Here is a 20,213-nt window from a genome sequence, read left to right as displayed (position 1 = left end):
GTAAATCCGCTCTAATGAGCTGCGGAAATCATCAGCGGCTTCCATTGTGACTGTCTACGGTGAGGTTGGTTATTCTGTAACCCGCACACACACACACACAAGACGAGACAGTCACAATGTGAACAAACACTGCTTTTATTTAAAGAGCAGGCGAAGGTACAGTAGGGAAAATCCAGAGGGAGAATCGTCGAGGAAGCGTAAGGTCGAGGCCGGGGAATCAGGATAGGGCAAAAAGGGCAAATCTACAAATAGAGTGGTCGAGGAAAGCGAAGGGGTCAGAGCTGGGGTAATCAGAATCAGAACAACGAGGGAATCTAACGAGTAGAATAAACAGGGGAGCTAGGGGAACACTAGAGCTGGCAAAGTGAAGGGGTAACTAAACAATAACCAACACCAGTGAAACGAATGTGCTGTGGTATTTATAGCGGCGGGTGCAGGTGTATACAATGAGTGTGGTGATTGAGGCGAGTGCAGGTGTATTCAATACTCTGGCGATTGGGAGCGGGCATGTGAGCCCGAGGGGGGAGATTGAGAACGGGCATGAGATTTCGAGGAATTGGAACGAGCGAGTGCGCTCGAGGGAGCGGGGCGAACCGAAGAAGCGGGGTTCGTTACAATTTCTAGTGTCCCCATAACTCCAAATCACTTAAAAATCATACTAAACAATGTTTTTATATATATTTTGTATTTTATTTTAAAATGCAGAAAGTTTTTTGTTGGGATTAGGGGAAGGGTTAGGGGATAGAACCTATAGTTAGTACAGTCTAAAAACCATTATATCTATGGAGAGTCCTCATAAGGATAGCCGTACCAATGTGTGTGTGTTTTGCATTGTGTCCGAGTTATTGTTTTTATTTTATTTTTAAATATATAAAAAATGGATCTATTTTATTGCTCTGTTCACCAATTGACTTCCTATGGTGGGTTATATTTTATAAGAACATGATAAGTATTGCACTTTTTTTTTTAAACACTTAGAATTATAGAATACAAGTCAAATTTTTTGTTGTGTGTTCAGATGGCAATTGTTGGAAAAGTCCCCAAGCCTACCACTTAGATAAGTGAAGCTATTTTTATTAACAAAACAAAAATTCATATTATGGATTAAAAGCTTTATTTAATGTATATTTTATTATGTTTCTTGATATGTCTGTGCTAAGAAGTGAATTCAATCTTTCATTTTAAATAAACTGAGTGCCATACTTCAAAACCACTGTAATTATTTTTTATTTTTAAGAAGATTTTGGTTGAAATGCTTAAAAACATTTAAGACACTGAGTCAATCTTTATCTTTAGCATATGACATGCGAAAGAAAGAAAGAAAGACAGACATACAGACATGTTAGTTCCAAAGAATTGAAATCTTTATTTTTCATGTGACAGGGGACAGAGGCATTCAAAGGACTGTTACTTGGTAGACAGGGCTTAAGTTTCTTTTTCAAGTGTGTATCCGATTGTGGAATTTCCATGGAAAGTTTTCACATTAATGTATACCACTTTTGCTAATAGGTTGCTGACCCATGTTTACTGAACAAATGGGGAACACATGTCACCTGTGTTTTTGTATTATATAATAGGTTTAACTGACCATCTAAAAAGGACATTTTGTAATAGTGGAAATTCCACCCCTGTTCTGACCAGCTCTGTCAGTAAATTGCGTCATGTTTACCAAAGGATATCTGCTCACATAGCGTATCAATATTTATTGCATCCACCCACTGAGAAAGCCTGTATAAATGTCTGTTGCAGCCCATATTTCCCTGCCTTTGACTGAGTTTGGCTAACCTGGATCAAGTGGACAGCTCATAATGAAAGTGCTCTTTCTTTCCCAGTATGTGTGCTTGGCTCTTTCTCTGAACCATGTGGCTCCAGTGTGAGTATTTGATACATTTGATAGTATAGTCACTCTCTTTCTAAAACAGACTGTAAATATATCCAAAACAGCCTTTCTTCATATCTTTCTAAGGATCTTCTAATGCAGTGGCACAAATATAGTAAACCATAGTTTAGCAACAACTCTTCTTTACATTTTGGACTGAAACCTTAGGGGGTTATGTCTGTTGGAAACCTTTTTTGTTTATGATCTAGTGTGTTTTGCTTTTATATACATTGCTTTCTTCTTTATAGAGGAAACTACTACAAAGGCTATTAGGCTATTCACTTTCTTGTCAGTCACCTTGTAAAGAAAGATTCTGCCAAAAAATTGAATGTAAATGTATAGATGTCATGACTATATATACAGTATATATATATATATATATATATATATATATATATATATATATATATTAGTAATCTAATTTAAATTGAAAAATTATACAATACTATGTGTCATGGCATCTATACATTTACATAGTGTATATGTTACAGGTACCGGGCAGCGGCACCCATAGGCAGCTATATGTGTCCTGAAATACAGGAAAAATTGTGAGACAGAGAGAAGTGGTGTTTCCCAGCTGAAATCTCCGCAGTTATTTATTAATTTACATTTCCTTTATACCATCAGCATTGTTTCAATTTACCAGTTATTTATCAGTACTGTACATGTCTTGTCTTCCTAGACACAGTGTTCATGCTATTAACATAACATGCAATAAAACCCCAAACCCAAAATTATACATATTTTACATCCTTCATTTCCATACGTACATTCATTTGTCCAAATACTTTTGGCTATTACTGCAGTGCAAAATACACTGATACATTGACGCCATGAAATTTGACTCTGAATCGCTGACAGTATAAAAGTATTCATCACTAAAACATATAAAAATGTGTACAATTAAAGCATTGTCAATAGTTTTAAACATAACACAATTTCAACATGTTACATCGTTTATGGAGCCAGACAGTATATTATACTAAACCAACAGTGGAGAAGTGTGGCCCACGCTAGCATTTTACGCTAACATGCTAACATGTAAACGAGTGTACCACGCCGCTATCGTTACTCTCGGCGGCCCTCATGTGAAACCATATATCCAGCAACTGCTCATTTTACTCTTGTGCTTTAACTCAACTTGTCTCTTAAAATTAACTAATGAACTACAACGATTTATGTTTCCCTGCTGAAATCTCTGCAGTTATTGAGGGAAAACAGCGGAGCGTGCGCTCATGATCAGGGTCCCTGAGGGTAAACCACAGTCTCAAACCGCCACCTACTGCCGGAAGGCTGCTACAGCAGGCCAACCATTCACACACAAGCCATTTTACAGTACATAAAATCCTCTTCAAATAAAGGAAATTAAATACAGATATCACTTTAGATGATCTTAAACCATAAAATCAAACACAAATGTGATCACACTCGAGTGGGCATCACATATACATATACACCGATCAGCCACAACATTAAAACCACCTGCCTAATATTGTGCCGCCAAAACAGTGCCAACCCGCATCTCAGAATAGCATTCTGATATGCTATTCTTCTTTCCACAATTGTACAGAGCAGTTATCTGAGTTACCATAGACTTTGTCAGTTAAAAACCAGTCTGGCCATTCTCTGCTGACCTCTCTCATCAACAAGGCTTTTCCATCCCCAGAATTGCCCCTCTGGCACCAACAATCATCCATGTGATTATCTAATCAGCCAATCATGTGGCAGCAGTGCAGTGCATAAAATCCTTCAGATACGGGTCAGGTGCTTCAGTTAATGTTAACATCAACCATCAGATTGAGGAAAACAAATTTGATCTCAGAATGCTTTTCTGAGATGCGGATTGGCACTGTTTTGACAACACAAGGGGGGACCTACACAATATTAAGCAGGTGGGTTTAATATGGTTGCTGATCGGTGTGTGTGTTATATATATATATATATATATAATAGTGTATAGTTAGCCAATATGTTTACATCATTGATTGCTTGCTTTTTTAGTTTAAATTGAGTCTAGTAGAGATTGCAACATTGAACAACAAAGAGCAGGGTCAATAACATAAATACAGACTGGTTAAAGTTCATATCAACATCTTTGATTTAGTTCGATCATGCTTAGTTTTTCAACATGTTTGATCGGTGGATCACAATAAACTAAAGATTTTCCAGGCTTAATTCATATTTGTTTTAGTGCTATCAATGAAATAGGTTTATGTTTCTAGCTGTAAGTTTCTCAAAGCTAAATATTTTTTTTAATTGTTTCTCTTTATTTCAGCCACCATGCTGTCAACATGGCAGGTAGGCATGAAAATCCATCTCTGTTTTTTGTGATTTTAATAATTCAATATTATTACTCATCAATACTATCAATAAAATGTGTCAAGTTTGACAATCACCTAAAGCAACAGCAATATAATGATCTTGATCTACTGCATGCTCTATATGACATTAATGATAAATTAATGTAATCATTTCCTAGCAGATAAACCTGAGGGCCATTCACATTCTAAAGTGTGGAACGAACAAGATGCAAAACTTGACCGCTGTGAAGGAATTGAGTTTGATGCCATTACCCCAGATGAAAAAGGAAACACTTTCTTTTTTAAAGGTCTACAGACATTCCTCATTTTATTATTCATCAGTATATAAAAAAATACAAGCTACAGCTATTATTGTGAATATTTTTTAATATTTGTATTTTATTATTTAGGTGACCATCTATGGAAAGGTTTCTCTGGGCCAGCTGAGCTCTTAAATAGCACATTCCAAGAACTGTATGACTATCATCACCTGGGTCATGTTGATGCAGCCTTTCGCATACACCATCAGGATGATCCTAAAGCTCATGACCACATCTTCTTTTTCCTGGTGCTCTTAATTAAATTACTTTACATATTTCTTTGCATAGTAAATAAGAACTTTAAATATTGGTTTTCGGTGTGCAAACCCACACCTTTATATCACAAAACACTTGCAACTGAATACTGCTGAATATTTACTTTTCTTCTTTTTTTTTTAAGGATGACAAAGTGTTTAGCTATTACAACTATACTCTAGAAAAAGGCTATCCTGTAAATATCCAGCAGGAATTTCCTGGTGTCCCCAGCCACTTAAATGCTGCTGTTGAGTGCCCAACTGGCGAATGCGTCACCGATTCAGTGCTGTTCTTCAAAGGTATGTAAGTAAATAATATGCTCTACATTCATGTCAATTGCAACTAAAAGTGCACTGTTTAAAGGGATCATGAAATGAAGATTCTAAATTTCCTTGATATTATGACATATAGTATGAGTATCTACATGTTAGTACGGTTAGTACTGTGTACTGTTAATTTCATGACTACCCGATCATTCTAATTCATCCAGGTACTAAAAGTGAAATGTTTTTCATTTTGGTTAATTCTGAATGGAAACAATATTTTGTTTTGCTCTGGCTCTGGTGTTCCACAGCCTCCATTCCAAAGGTAACCAGTTAGAACTAAATAAAAGAATGGTTACTAATGTTCTTTTTAAAATGCCAGTACTCAGTGCTAAGGGTGGGTAATATGCCAGTTGAAGTGTAGCCAGTTCTCGCAAAACACACACAAGCAACCTGGTCTGGAAAAATAAGCCTAAAATAAGTGACTTGCCTCACCAAAATAAGCAATCACATTTTTACAGAGTCGGGATTGATCAACATAGAAATCATAAAATGCATTGTACACAGTAGCCTAAGTAATATAACGTATTTTCAATAAATGTATCCTTCATATTAAATATACTGTATCTCCTAGTGTTTGTGCGGTCAAACAAATGCGGACAATGTTAAATCAGTTGAACCATGAACTCTAGTATTTACACCACAATACAGGTAAAATATATCTCTTTTCTCCACTCTCTTAAAGGGGACATAACATAATAATAAGGGTATGTGAATTCTGCTTATGTATATAATGCCCTCCCAAGAATTCACAAAAATACTGAGCGGATAGTTTTGGCATTGAGCCTATTTGTGCCATGCTGAACTTAGTGCCTCTGGGTGCAGTAGAAAACGTCATAGCTATTGTGTAACCTCTATTCCTGGATGGAAGGAATGAGACATTGTGTCGATTGTAGTGACACAAGGTGTGTCTTCTGAGAGCCTTGCATACCTCTGAACTTGAGAAAAGGCCAATGTCATGTTGGCAGACAGAATTTGCATAAAGGGGAGCGGGGGAGCGAATGTCAGACAGGTTTTCACCGAGGAGCCGAGAATACGGTTACGGTGCATTACAGTGGTAGGGATAGTGACATGGCAAGGGGAACACAACGTCTCGTATCTGCAATGGGGAATGGAGGTTACAACAGTAACCATGACGTTCCCCTTCTGTCACTCACTTGACGTTTTGTCGATTGTAGTGACACAAGTCCCACTTCAAAATGCCATGCACTACCCATGTTACGTGACTGCCGAGCCAGGTGTAAGCAGGCTGCTGCATGCTAGAAGCATCTGGGTCGGCTGTACGTAGCTGTAGGGTTTCTTGGTTCAGGTTTGGGGAATGTACAATTAATATTAATGATTGTAATCAATGATTAATCATACGGTTTGAACGAGATACCAATACATTCTAAATTGCCCCAAAACAGGGGTTATATAGCCCAAAAGTCTGCTTCAGATATATATAGATAATTAACACAACAAATTATAATTAATTAGGAATATACATCATATGCAGACAGGCTGTATTAATTTTCAGAACACCTTAATGGAATTAACCCGTACCGCAACCAATCAGTTCGTCCACCGAACCACTTTGCTCAACACGCTTGATCAATTCTCCAGAAGGTTTATTTTTAGTATAAGCTTACTCAATCAAAGCACATTAACTTACTTTGATAATATCAGCTCGTAGCTTTAGATCGCACATTAAAGAGGCTTTGCTTTATGACCAACAAACACAGACAATCAAGCGTATAATTGGGTTTAATACAAGGAACTAGGATATATCACTACACTTAAACAAACATAGAACACATTTAACAACAAACATTTAACATAGAACAAACAAAGTAAAACAGGAAGGAAAATAAAGAGGTTTTAGAGATAGCAAACTTGTTACAACAGTTAAACCTTAAGAGCCAGCAAGGGAATTAGACACTTTAACGTATTTTAATTTAGATGGAATAATACTTGCAAAATGGACCTTTGTGTCGCTGAGCAAGACTGCATGTGTGCGTGAATGTCCTCGTTGCGTCCGTGAGCTGGAGGATATCTGTTGGTGCTTCCGGAGCGTGGATCGCTCGCGGGAAGTGCAAAGCATCTTAGGAGTAATAGTTGAAACTGAGAGAGAGTCCTTTCACCCGGAGGATATCGGACTGCTCCAAAAACGAGTGTTGAGCTTTGTCCGAAGACAAGGAAAAGACTGAGATAAACGCCAAATAAAACAAAAGACATGTCTGACGAGAGTAACACAAAAAGAGAAGAAGCAAGAGAGCTTGAAGAGAGATAAAAGCGAGGAGAGAAGACAAAAGAGGACGATTCAACACCAGATCCGGACTTTTAAGGTAGGCAGGTCACACCTCCTTTGGGAGGAATGACCCAATGAGGCACCTCAGTTTTGGCGCGAGAAGGTTCCCTTTGTCTTGTCAAGGCTACTCATTTGCCTAATTTATGACAGTGTCCTGGATGTGGTTTGAATCACTCAAAAGATGGTAAAACATAGCAGAATACTTTTTAATGTAACCTTATATATATATTCAGCTAGGGCGAGTCGTAAGGTTTAATTTGATACCAAGATCAACTTGAGTGTATAGATTTTCAGTGTGTAGATCGCGATATCACGAGTGTCTCTAGAGAGGCTCTTTGGGTTGTAAAAACGTCAAGAAGCATTCTAACTCCCAGACTTGCTGGCACTACCTGGTGATTTAGATGGAGAGTCACAGGGTGTAGGGGTTTTAGAACCCTTGGTAAAAATGTGCGCCTTGCATTCAGAATTAATGAGTTCATGATCTTCCGTTCATACTCTACATAGCCCTCCCCAATGCCCCCAATGAAGGTGTCATATACCACTCTTAGGTTCTCAGTACCCATATGTGAACAGTCGATATTCTTCTAAAAAGCTTAATTTGTGTTCAGCATACGAAAGAAAGAAATACACATCTGGGATAGAAAGAGGGTGAGTAAATGATGAGAGAAATATATTTTTGAGGTAAACTAATTTTATTTGAAAGACTATCTAGGCACATAATAACACTGCATAGCTGTGACTGTTTATAACTATTTCAAACTGTACAATCTCACACTTTAAATGGTCAGTGCTTTGTTTTTAAATCATTAAAATAGCAACAGATCCAGTGAAAAAAATGGAGATTGAGTAATTGTTTTTACATTTTACATGCCATTCAAAAACATGGCATTTTACAACGTAAGAGAGAAATAAAAAAAAATTAAAATAATACCATTTGTACTTTTCATTTACTTGGGATGTCAATGCTCAGAGCGAAGGCTAAATTGTTACTGTCTCTTTAAGAGGCTTTTATCGCATGATATGATATTCAAGGCACAGTTCAGTTTAATCTTTTGAGAACTGAGAAGTATCATTATTTTCGTTCTGTGCCATGCTTGTTGCATCTGTATTCATTTCAGAGATTATGGGTGTGAGATGATAAAATACAGACTGCGTGAATGGTTGATTTGGTTCACTTGAATTTTGTGGTGTGTTTCAGAAAAATAATCGCGAAGACAGAGACGGCGCAAACGGTTTATTTTCTTTATTTTACAAAAGCACAAGGTTTTGTTGTTATCGTAAGTGTACACAAATAAAGTACACATTTCATAGTTCGTAATGATGTCTCGCATGTTTCTGTATGGGGAGAAATGACGCAGTAATTTATTTAAGTTGTTTCCGCTGTTTCGAGAGAAAAATATAGCAGGACGCAGAGAGGTTACCAGGATATCATGTTTGGGGGGCATTTGGCTTGTTTGGGGGGGCAACATAAACAATTGAAAAAATCGGCAAAAAAATTAAGCTATACTACACACAATCTGTTTTAGTGCATATCTTTTTCTAAGCCAGGAACCAAGAGATAGGCACAGGGCCCCTATTAGACTATAGGGTTTAAACTGGATTTTCGTTGTGTCAGACCTCACTCATCTGCTAGCGATGGAAAACTATGCACAAAACAATCCACTTTTAAATTGTAATTTATCATCAGATGCAGAGGCGTTTCCAGCATTGAAGGACATCCGGGGCTTAGCCCAGACAATTTTATTTTCACACTAGCAACCACTTCCCTGTAGTCCAAAGCTGGTGAGAGGGTATTCTTTGAGTTATGCTCTGGCTGGGCCTGTTTCTACAGTTCCTAAATCTTCCACTCTAGTACTATCCTCAACATCCTCTCTCCTCCCTGAATCGTCTGTGATGCAAAAGTGATGTCATCTTGAAGCATGTTAGGTTTGAAAAACCATCAGTCAAAATTACATTTGATTTATTGCCACGTATATATTGTTAAAATTTGGACATTTACATAAACACGCCCCTTTCAGCCATTTTGTATCATATTCATTTTTCCTAAGTAACGTTTTCAAAAACTTCAATTCTACACATGTGTACCAAATTTCAAGTCAATTGGAGCTACAGTTCAGGAGAAGAAGAGTTTTGTAGGTTTTCGCAAATTTTCAACGTACGGAAAAATCCATCATGGCGGAAGTTATGGGTTCTTGAGGCTTTTTTGTTTCCCATGAGAAATGAGGCATGTACACCAAGTTTCAGAAGATTTGGACAAATGGCGTGGAAATGGTATCACTTTGAAAATATATTTTTTGGGCATGGCCTGTAGCGCCACCTATGTGCGAATGAAGACCATTCTTGGTTTGGGGGTACCCGTTGGCATGGAGTATCAATGTGCCAATTTAGAAAACTTGTGACCAGTGACTTTTTGAGATATTGGGGCTCAAGAAGAATAATAATAATAATAATAAATATAGCTGCAAGCAGCAATGCGGATTCCTCCTCAAAATGGCAAATCATTTAAAATTGATCAGTAGATGGTTGGGGATAAACCCTCCCAATTAAGGAATTCAAAAAAACATGTCTTTGTCTGAATCCTAAACGAAACATTTTCAATGTAAAGGAAAATCCATACCGGACCTTATGGATCCTTGAGGCTTTTTTGTTCCCAATGAGAAATGAGGCATGTACACCAAGTTTCAGAAGAATTGGACAAATGGCGTGGAAATGGTATCACTTTGAAAATATTTTTTGGGGGCGTGGCCTGTAGCGCCACCTATGGTCGAATGTGGGCCATTCTTGGTTTGTGGGTTCCTGTTGGCCTGTAGTATCAATGTACAAAATTAGAAAATATTTGGCCAGAAAATGGGAATTTTGGAGTGGCCTGTAGCGCCCCCTAGGGGCGAATGTGGGCCATTCTTGGTTTGTGGGTTCCTGTCGGCCTGTAGTATCAATGTACCAAATTAGAAAATGTTTGACCAGAAAACGGGAATTTTGGCGTGGCCTTTAGCGCCCCATAGTGGCGAATGTCGGCCATTAATGGTTTGTGGGTTCCTGTTGGCCTGTAGTATCAATGTACCAAATAAGAAAATTTTTGAACAGAAAAAGAGGTAATTTCAGCTTGGCCTGTATCCCCTAGGGGCGAATGTCGACAATTCTTGGTTTGTGGATTCCTGTTGGCCTCTAGTATCAATGTACCAAATTAGAAAATGTTTGACCAGAAAATGGGACTTTTGGGAATTACCTGTAGCGCCCTCTATTGGCGAATGTGGGCCATTCTTGGTTTGTGGGTTCCTGTTGACTTGTAATATCAATGTACTAAATTAGAACATTTTAGACCAGAAAATGGGAATTTCGGCATGGCCTGTAGCGCCCCTTAGGGGCGAATGTTGGCCATTCTTTGCGCAGTACTTCAGAGTGATGTCACGCATGCACGATGAGCATGTTAGGTTTGAAAAACCATCAGTCAAAATTACATTTGGTTTATTTACACGTATATATTGTTAAAATTTGGACATTTACATAAACACGCCCCTTTCAGCCATTTTGTATCGTATTCATTTTTCCTAAGTAATGTTTTCAAAGACTTCAATTCTACACATGTGTACCAAATTTCAAGTCAATTGGAGCTACGTTTCAGATGAAGAAGAGTTTTGTAGGTTTTCGCAAATTTTCAACGTACAGGAAAATCCGTCATGGCGGAAGTTATGGGTTCTTGAGGCTTTTTTGTTCCCCATGAGAAATGAGGCATGTACACCAAGTTTCAGAAGATTTGGACAAATGGCGTGGAAATGGTATCACTTTGAAAATATTTTTTTTGGGCATGGCCTGTAGCGCCACCTATGGGCGAATGTTGACCATTTTTGTTTTGGGGGTACCCGTTGGCATGGAGTATCAATGTGCCAATTTAGAAAATTTTTGACCAGTGACTTTTTGAGCTATTGGGGCTCAAGGAGAATAATAATAATAATAATAATAAAACTGTCAATTACAATAGATTCCCTCCTTACGGAGGAATCTAATAATAAAACTGTCAGTTAGAATAGATTCCCTCCTTACGGAGGAATCTAATAATAAAACTGTCAATTAGAATAGATTCCCTCCTTACGGAGGAATCTAATAAAACTGTCAATTACAATAGATTCCCTCCTACCGGAGGAATCTAATAAATCTGTCAATTACAATAGATTCCCTCCTACCGGAGGAATCTAATAATCTGTCAATAACAATAGATTTCCTCCTACCGGAGGAATCTAAATAGTACTGTCAATTACAATAGATTCCCTCCTACTGGAGGAATCTAAAAATGCCAAGACAACCAAGAAATACAATGTTCTCAAAGCCACAAGTCTAAAGAAGTTATTTTCAAATTTGAAGATAATCTAACAAAAAATTAGGTTCCTGCGAGCTTTTATCTCTGTAAAATGACTGGGTGGAGTACAGAGTAAAATTAAGGCTCCGCCTTTCAAGACGACACAGAATTTGACTGCACTTCCTGGCTATTATAAAAACTATGCCGCATTTTTGGAGAGGGTGGAAAACAGTAGTGTATTACAAAATTATAAAATGTTTGCTGCACCACAGGGATACAATGTTTTTTTTTTCTAAGCAGTTTTTTCTGCTTAGAACTTGTGACATTGCATGATAATGGGCCTTTAATTTAATGTTACACTGTACTCATATTGATATTACACAATAAACCTCCTCAGGAAAAGAAGTTTATAACTTTGACATCAAGACAAAGTCAGTCAAGAAGAAGGTGTGGAGTCACTTGCCAAACTGCACATCTGCCTTCCGCTGGCTAGAGCACTATTACTGTTTCCATGGTCACCACTTCACCAGATTCCATCCTGTTTCTGGAGAAGTGACAGGAACATATCCAAAGGATGCACGAAAATATTTTATGAGGTGTGGCGAAGGATTTGGTGAGAGATTCACTCAGTATTAATGAACGTCCAGAAGGATTGACTAACTAATATGATATGACTAATTAATATATAGCCAATTTAATTAATCCATAGGTCATGAAGCTGGTTTCAGAAAGCTGCCCTGCAATGAGACCAAGCTAAATGCCATCACCACAGATGATAAAGGGAGATCTTATGCATTCATTGGTAATTACCGTTTTCCATGATATAATTATATGACAGTGTAATCTGCTTACATTTATATCAATATACCCTTTTCATTTTTTATAATGTTTTAATTTTACTCCTACAGATTCAAATTATATTCGTTTGGACACCCACCGTGATGGCAATCACCCTTTCCCTATTGCCAGGTCATGGAAGGAAATTGCTGGTGGAGTGGATGCAGTTTTTTCTTATGGTGATAATATGTACATCATCCAGGTAAAATCAACAGACATGACCAGGTTGACATGTATATAAAAAAATTACATGGTATTATTTTAGGTGGCCTTATATTTTTATTCTTAGTTTTAATTATATTTCTGATATTTAGCTGTCGTGTTTACTGTAACAGTACATAAAAAGTAAACAGAAGTTTTTACTTAGATCATATATTTTTCTGACTGTGTTGATGAGTTTAAAGACAAGGCTTCTATTTATGAGACTACAACTAAAGAATGTTGACCCAAGTGTGACTTGATGACTTCAACAATGTTTAAACAAATTTACAGAAGAGTCTTGTCTTGCAAAGAGAAACAAACCAGCAAAATGTCAATCAGAACTAAACAGTGAAGTGAAGGTAATGATCAGATAAACCTAAAGAAAGTGTACTAATTGACACAGAGAAATGCCACAAGAAAAAAAAGGAAACTGGGTCTGTTCAGTGGCTTCTCATGAAAGTCACCAAGAAGTCTTCAGAAAATCTAATTTTCTCTGACTTTTAAAACTTTATATCTGTCACTCACTTGATGTCGTGTCAATGAAGTGACACTAGGGGTCACTCTTGGGAGCCCAAGACACCTCTGATCTTTGATAAAAGGCCAATTGGAATTGACGAATGTTATTTGCATTCTCATTAAGAGCGGTCGATGTCCACTAAGCTGAATTCCCACGGCTTTCCATTCATCTCTGTTGGATCTCTGACGGCGCATTACTGCAGCTTTCTCCCCTCTCTGCACTGGTGCACTGCAGAGATCGCCACTGGGTGCTTCGGCAGAACAAAACTAAAAGAGTATATTCTGAAAGAGTATTTTTTTCCTGAAAGAGTATATTCTAAAAGAGCAGCACACACAGAACGTCTTTAAAGACATGTCTTTTTAAAGATGCCCTTCTGCTTGTGTGTTATTCCTGGGTGCGGTATGATACCTCTTGCCTTGCGACGGCCATGATCGCTGCCTCTTGTGTCTGGGCACTGCTCACATGGAGACAGCTTTCGTGGATGAGTCATGTCCTCACTAAGAGGGCATGACCATGGTAACATTACGGTCGTGGCATGCTTTCATAAGGAAGCAAGCCACCCCAGTGGCTCCCCACCTTGGTCCTTCTACCTACGGGTATGAGGCCAGCGCGGCTAACACTGGGGGCATTTTGGGGACCCCAATGGGACCACCTCTGCCGGGTAAATCCCCACGGACCTCCCATTCCCCGGCATGCTCTTTTGCCCCTGTAAGGCTTCCTGATGAGTGCGCCGGCTCGTCTCAGGGTGAGTTCGACCTCTTGTTTGGGGCCCATGAATGTGATGAGCTTTCGAGCGCTGCATCGGAGAGTGGAAGTCAGATGCAGAAGCCTCAGCTGGGCTGCCCCCCTCGTGTAAGGTCAGGCCGATGCTGAAATGACGGACATGCTTTACCGGGCAGCCTAGAGTGAAACCCTCCGCTCTCCCCTTAACCCTTGCGGCTCGATGATTGGTTCCTGGGCCCGTGGCAGTGTTCACAGCCAAGACCCGTCTCAGTTCCTTTCTTTCTGGTGATGCACGAGGATAGACAAGGTTGTGGGAGGCACCTTTTACTGCCCGGATCCCGATCTTTCAGCTCCCCACCCTCACTACCCTTGATGGTGGGGCGGCCAGGGGCTGATTGCCGATGCCCCCAGTGGATAAGCTCCTGAAGCTCCCGTCCAGGGCCTGTAGGTGTCCATCCGCCCTACACGTGATGGCTCTCTTGCAAGTCCACCAAGCCAAGGCACTCAAAGAGCTGCATGAGGGTAGTTACACCTTGAGATTGATGCAGGAGCTGCGCTCGGCGACTGACCGCACACTCCGGGCGGTGACCTCGCACTCCGGACCGCTCCTGTGGCCCCGCCCGCCGCATCGAGCCCCCCCGCAGGAAGCAGATGTCACCCCTGGCCGGCTGCTAAGAAGAAGACCTCGAAACGCTCCTGAGACGCGCGATCCAGGGTCTCTCGGGCGGGTGCTGTCCACTTTGTTGGTCCAGGAGTGCCATCTTTGTCTCAACCTTGTCGAAATGCGAGAGGCCGACAAGGCACGATTCCTTAAGGCCCTCATTTCCCTGGCTGGCTCCGCCGCGGCCCACCCCTGTGGCCCCGCCCCGGCGCCGAGCCCCCCGCAGGATGCAGATGCCACCCGTCTCATGGCCGGCTGCTAAGAAGAAGACCTCGAAGCGCTCCTGAGATGGGCGATCCAGGGACGAGGATACCTTCTGTTGAGGAGCTGGTAGACAGACCAGGAGCGCCACCATTGGCTCAACCTGGTCGAGATGTGAGAGGCCGAAAAGGCACGATTCCTTAAGGCTCCCTTTTCCCTGGCTGATCTATCCGGCGACATGTTTGAGGACTTTGCCCAGAGTTCTCGGCAGTGAAGCAGCACACGGAGGCCATTCAACACATTCTGCCCCGGCGTGGCTCAAGATACTGCACCCCGTCTGCTCGTTGCCTAGGGCCTAAAAAATTTGGGGAGTTTGTGCAAGATTCTCTCACAAAAGCCTCTTGCACTGATAGCTTGACAGAGCCTCATGAATGATTAGAGAAAACTAGGTTTAGGGTCTGAATATATGCTAAGGAAGTTTCTAGAGACCCCAAATTTTGGTTCCTGATTTGGGGGGCCCTTTTGCTCGAGTTTCGGACATTACACATATGTACATTTCGAGGCCCCATCCATCAACCCGTTGTAGAAAATTAATGAAATAAATTGCAGATGGACTTTTTACAGAAAGCTCCTCTGGGCCCCAAACTTCACGTGCCAGTAGTCCCTAGTGTGTCATAATAATTTTGTTTTTGCTTTAATGCAAGAATCAACCTCACAGGCCTCTTGCTCTCAAAGCCAGAGAGAGCCTCTTGCATGTGCAAAGTCATTTGGGTGTTAATTGAAGGACTCGAGCTGAAAGAGTGCATTCAGAAAATGTCTAGAGCCTCCAAATTTTAGGCCCTGATTTGGGGGTCCCTAGGGGGTCCTGTGACCTTTTGATCCCTTTTTGTAAGAAATACCACTTGCCCATTAAAGCAATGCAATTCCACAGCAGTTTCGTGGATGGGGTTAAATTTAGTGTTACGACCTGGGGGCTTCGAATACTTCATCAATGGGCCCTCAGAAACAGGGTATTAAAAAGCTGTGTCCCTCATGGATTGAAGTGGATTAAATTTTTTTTTTTAGATTCTAGAAAAATTATTGTTACATTACACCTCACAGGTCAGCCAATGAAGTACTTAATGAAGTCATTGGGACTTGAAACTTTGCACACTGACTAGGGGTTCCTGAGAAGTAATATATTTAAATTCAGAGTTGTTTGGACCTTTCGGAGTTGTGAAATGGTAAGTGGGACGTGCTCTAACTTTGCTCCCTGAGCTCCAACGGACCCCAAATTTTACACGGTGACACGTCAAGTGCCCCTTATTGACATACTAAGAGAACTAAGTCCTAGGATGCAAAAATATATTTTTTATTATTTTCAACATATCTCTCTGCCTGTCATAGTAATCAATGAAAAAGGCTCAAATGTAGGCCCATGTGCAACAGTGTATTCATCGGAGGCTTTAATACTTAGCAAGTCCTCAGGGCCTCCAAAATTTAGGACCTGCCTCAGCGGCCCCTGAGAATCTATAGTTGTCAGTTTGGAGATGTTTGGACCTTTCGGAGTCGTGTCCACAGACCCGCTGTGAAAATACATGGTAAAAATCATACATGGGATGTGCTCTAGCTTTGCTCCCTGAGCTCCAACGGAGCCAAAATTTCAGAAAAATAGGGCTGACTTCTCCTGTAATTATAATTTTTTTCACTTTCAAAATATGCCTTTTTAAGGGTGTGGGCGGGTACAGCGGCCACCAAACATGTGGTCTGTGAATTTACACAGCTTAAATACCTATTTTGGAAAAATAGTTGGTTAGGGGGCAGATAACGGGTCTGTGGGACTCTGTGGGCATGGCACGAGCGGTCAGGGGGTCTCAGGGGTCATTTGGGAAAAACAGTTGGTTAGGGGGCTGATAGTAGACAGCCCTGCCTCCTCAGGGTGGCCATTGGGCATGATAGTTGGTTAGGGGGTAGATAATGGTATCGGGGGACTCTGGGGGTCTCAGTGAGCAGTGATCAGGTGCTCCGCAGCTAAAGGTTGCCCCCTATTTGCGTCCATTTGCCCATTAAATCGGACCTCGTGCCCATGAAGTGTACCCAGGAGGAGGCAGACCCAGCCTTGATGTTGCTGTGTCTGGTGCACACTTTACGACTCTATTTGGATTGCACACAGAGCTTTAGAGTCTCTGGGCAGCTCTGTGTCTACTTTGGTGGAGAGCGGAAAGGATCCGCTGTCTCCAAGCAGAGGATCGGCCACTGGATCTTCAACGCCATAGCTATGGCATACCACGGGCAGCATGTGCCGCCTCCCGCAGGGCTACGAGTCCATTCTACCAGAAGTGTGGTGGCTCCTTGGCCCTGACCAGTTGTGCCTCTCTAACAGACATTTTCAGAACAGCAGTCTAGGCAACACCCAACACCTTTGAAAGGTTCTACGATCTCTGGGTTGAGCCGGTTTCGTCCTGTGTCTTAGCAGGACTGAACAGGTAAGTCCAGGACTGTTGACCGGGTGTATCGCTTGCGCATTTCGCCTTTCACCTCCACTGAGCTGAAGACGTATGCTGTTGACTCCCAGTAGTTTTCACAAGATGTGTTCCCTGGATGACTTCCTCCTAGTCTTTGGCGGACGAGTTTGCAGAGAAAATCGCTGCCGCCTGAGTACACGTGCTAACTAAGCCCTGTACTGTGATAGATAACCCCATGTGACATATATCTTCCCTGTTGGTAAACTGCATCTTCCTTGGGCAGAGAGCCCTCTACCCCAGTAACTATGTTTGTAGAAACTTCTCCCCCCTTGGGTAGGACCTACCATGGGATTTCTCCAAATGACTCACTTCCGACGAAAAAGAGTCGGCAAGACCATGTGACGTATTTCAACTCAAAATACCTGCCCATCCTGGTGAGGTGTGATCTCTGCTGTGTCTTCCCCTTGACAACTTGTCCACCAATGACCCCCCCCCACCCCGAACGTGGACACTGGCAGTCTCAGTTAGTTGAAAAATGTTCAATCTTTTCGGGGAGAAAAATGAATAAAAGCAAAAGGGTAAGACTGGGCTAGCCTGCCCCTATTCTTTCCTTGGGCAGTCGACTTGTCCCCAAAGGGCTGTCCGATGCTCATAACAGCATCGGGGGAGGTTACTTGTCGGCCTGATGCGCTGGCTACGATGCACACAGTAGTCTGCCCATTTCGCTCTGCCACAATGCTGGACAACCCTCTGAAATGGCCAGGACATTCTTTCTCTGCTTCTCATCACAAAATTTTAATGAGCGGTTCGCACACCAGCTCCTTTATACCCTTATGTCCGGGGGAGTGGTATGCAAATACCACTCACCAATTCCCATTGGCCTTTTATCAAAGATCAGAGGTGTCTCGGGCTCCCAAGGGTGACCCCTAGTGTCACTTCCTCAACACAAATTCTCTTTCCCTCCATCAGGGAATGTAGGTTATGGAAGAATCATAATGTTTCGGTGAACATTCACAGCATGGTAACAGATATATTTGTGTGTTTTTCAGAGTGATCAAATCTATATCTATAAGTCAGCAGCCCATTATACTCTCATAGAGGGCTACCCTAAACCTCTGAAGGAAGAGCTGGGCATTGAGGGTCCTGTGGATGCAGCATTTTTGTGTGCAAATCAGCACATTGCACACATCATAAAAGGTAGGAATGATATGTAATTTCCATTTAAATAAAAAAAAATATATACCTTATTTACACATTAAGGTGGGTCAATTACTTGTGTTTACAACAATTAATATTACAATGAAGCATAATTTAAACCATTACTAATTAAACATAAAAAATATATATTTGCTGTCTCATTCACTGTTGTGAGCAATTCCTAATTAGGCAAATTCCTATGAATAATTACTTTTCCTCCTCAGGTCAAAAGATGTATGACATCGATCTTGCAGCAACTCCTCGAGCTGTTAAACAGGAGAGGTTTATTCCTTTTCCAGAAGTTGATGCAGGCCTTTGTGATGCTGATGGTATAAAGGTGTTTATTGGTTCAGAATACTATGTGTATAAAAGTCAGATGATTCTGGCTCTGAGCAAGTTCAGACCTCAACCGCAAAAGATCTCACCAGATCAATTTGGCTGTGAAGAAAAAAGACTCCTAAGACTACAACAAGGCCACAGCTTCTGATTACCAACAATGTAATTTTCTGCTTCTCATGTTTAATAAAAAAGAATGCTTGATTAGCATGTTTTTAAGTCTGCATTGTCAACTTAGGATACTGGTATAGTCAACAACATCACAAAACAAGAATAAAATATATTTTTTAGCATTCAGCTAAGATATGTCCTCTTCTTGATTAGCCTCCTCATCCTGTAGTCTGGAGACAGATGATAACTTGGAATATTCTTGAAGAATACCAAAATGAAAACATATTTTTTTCTTATCTACAATGGATCTCTCACTTTCCAGAGGGTAGCGACTTGTCACACAGATGGTTTTGTGTCTACTATAATGCCATGAAAAGTATTATACATGAATATCCATTTGACTGGTTCAAAATTCCTGTGATGCAGGCACAACCTCCAACCCTGCTCACCTTCCAGCTGAGGCAACAGCTCTCTCATGACCCACAATTCATCATGGTGTTACATGAAATAAAAAGCATCATACTGGAAACCATTAGGCTTTCTCTCTTTCTGCTGTTTGCTATCATAGAGAAAAGCAAAAGGGAGATAGTATGCATTAATTAATGCAGGAATTAACCTCAGGGTATGCAAAAACCTGACCAAGTAAAGAAGTGCACCCTGTCTAGGTTGGTCTGGGGGAATGCTCACTTGGGAGATTTGTATAAAAAAAAAGATTGGCTTTCAATTCTGCTATCGTTGAGAGAAGCATGTTTTTATTTTCTTGAGTATGTGTAGCATTCATGTAACTATTGGCTAAAACATTTCTAAAAGACAAATAGTGCAGAATGCAGGTGTCTCAAGAGGCAATTTAACTGTTGAAGTTCTGTTTAACTTAACACTGCATCTAAAAACTTCTGTGCTCCTGTGATAGATGCTAAAAACAGAGCAAAATATGTCTCAGTTTTCAAAGACATCTGTCTAGCACATGTTTACATAGGAAAATAATAAAAAAAAAGCAGCCCAGGTGATGCAAAAACATGTTCAGTGTGAATGGTCCCTCATTCATGTAGGGAATAAAGGAAATGTGACATTTAGAAGTGAACTTTAAATTGCCCTCATTCTCACTCCATAATATGTAAGGATATTTGGTATGCTAAATTTAGAAGGGAATTTAGGGTCTTGAAATATGTGAGCTATGAACTAAATTAAACTGTCCTTATTGCACCTTATTAGGTAATGAAATGTATAATGGAATTAGTCGCGTTCAACACCCATTATAAATTAGATACATTTCAGTACAGTGAAAATGAACTTTATGGATGTTGACAATAACATAAGAACCACTTAT

The 20,213-nt window shown here is 40.6% G+C and overlaps 1 protein-coding gene across 7 annotated transcripts; it reads left to right on the top strand.

Moving 5' to 3' along the window:
• The first annotated feature begins 1,728 nt into the window (after nucleotides 1-1,728).
• hpxb (hemopexin b) lies at nucleotides 1,729-19,905 on the top strand. Of its 7 annotated transcripts, XM_052126868.1 has the most exons (12): nucleotides 1,737-1,873; nucleotides 3,546-3,771; nucleotides 4,155-4,177; nucleotides 4,359-4,487; nucleotides 4,590-4,747; nucleotides 4,900-5,053; nucleotides 12,056-12,271; nucleotides 12,368-12,460; nucleotides 12,567-12,697; nucleotides 18,292-18,439; nucleotides 18,664-18,937; nucleotides 19,100-19,905. In XM_052126868.1, the coding sequence occupies exons 2-11, from the start codon at nucleotides 3,656-3,658 to the stop codon at nucleotides 18,924-18,926; spliced, it is 1,431 nt and encodes a 476-aa protein (XP_051982828.1). In that variant the 5' UTR covers nucleotides 1,737-1,873; nucleotides 3,546-3,655; the 3' UTR covers nucleotides 18,927-18,937; nucleotides 19,100-19,905. The 7 variants fall into 7 exon arrangements, with proteins under 7 accessions (XP_051982831.1, XP_051982832.1, XP_051982828.1 ...); XM_052126869.1 differs by lacking the exon at nucleotides 19,100-19,905 and having other exon boundaries at nucleotides 4,362-4,487; nucleotides 18,664-19,068; XM_052126867.1 differs by lacking the exon at nucleotides 19,100-19,905 and having other exon boundaries at nucleotides 18,664-19,068.
• The last annotated feature ends 308 nt before the right edge of the window (nucleotides 19,906-20,213 follow it).

The sequence above is a fragment of the Xyrauchen texanus genome, chromosome 5, assembly GCF_025860055.1.
Source record: "Xyrauchen texanus isolate HMW12.3.18 chromosome 5, RBS_HiC_50CHRs, whole genome shotgun sequence".
NCBI classification, from domain to species: Eukaryota; Metazoa; Chordata; class Actinopteri; order Cypriniformes; family Catostomidae; genus Xyrauchen; species Xyrauchen texanus.
Note: the sequence above shows the minus strand (reverse complement) of the source record. Positions and strands in the feature narration are given on the sequence as shown.

Coding starts and splice junctions, on each gene's coding strand:
- hpxb (XM_052126868.1), top strand. CDS start 3,656: ATGTTAACATCAACCATCAGATTGAGGAAAACAAATTTGATCTCAGAA. Junction 12,272..12,367: donor GAGGTGTGGCGAAGGATTTG/GTGAGAGATTCA, acceptor ATTAATCCATAG/GTCATGAAGCTGGTTTCAGA. Junction 18,440..18,663: donor CATTGCACACATCATAAAAG/GTAGGAATGATA, acceptor TTTCCTCCTCAG/GTCAAAAGATGTATGACATC.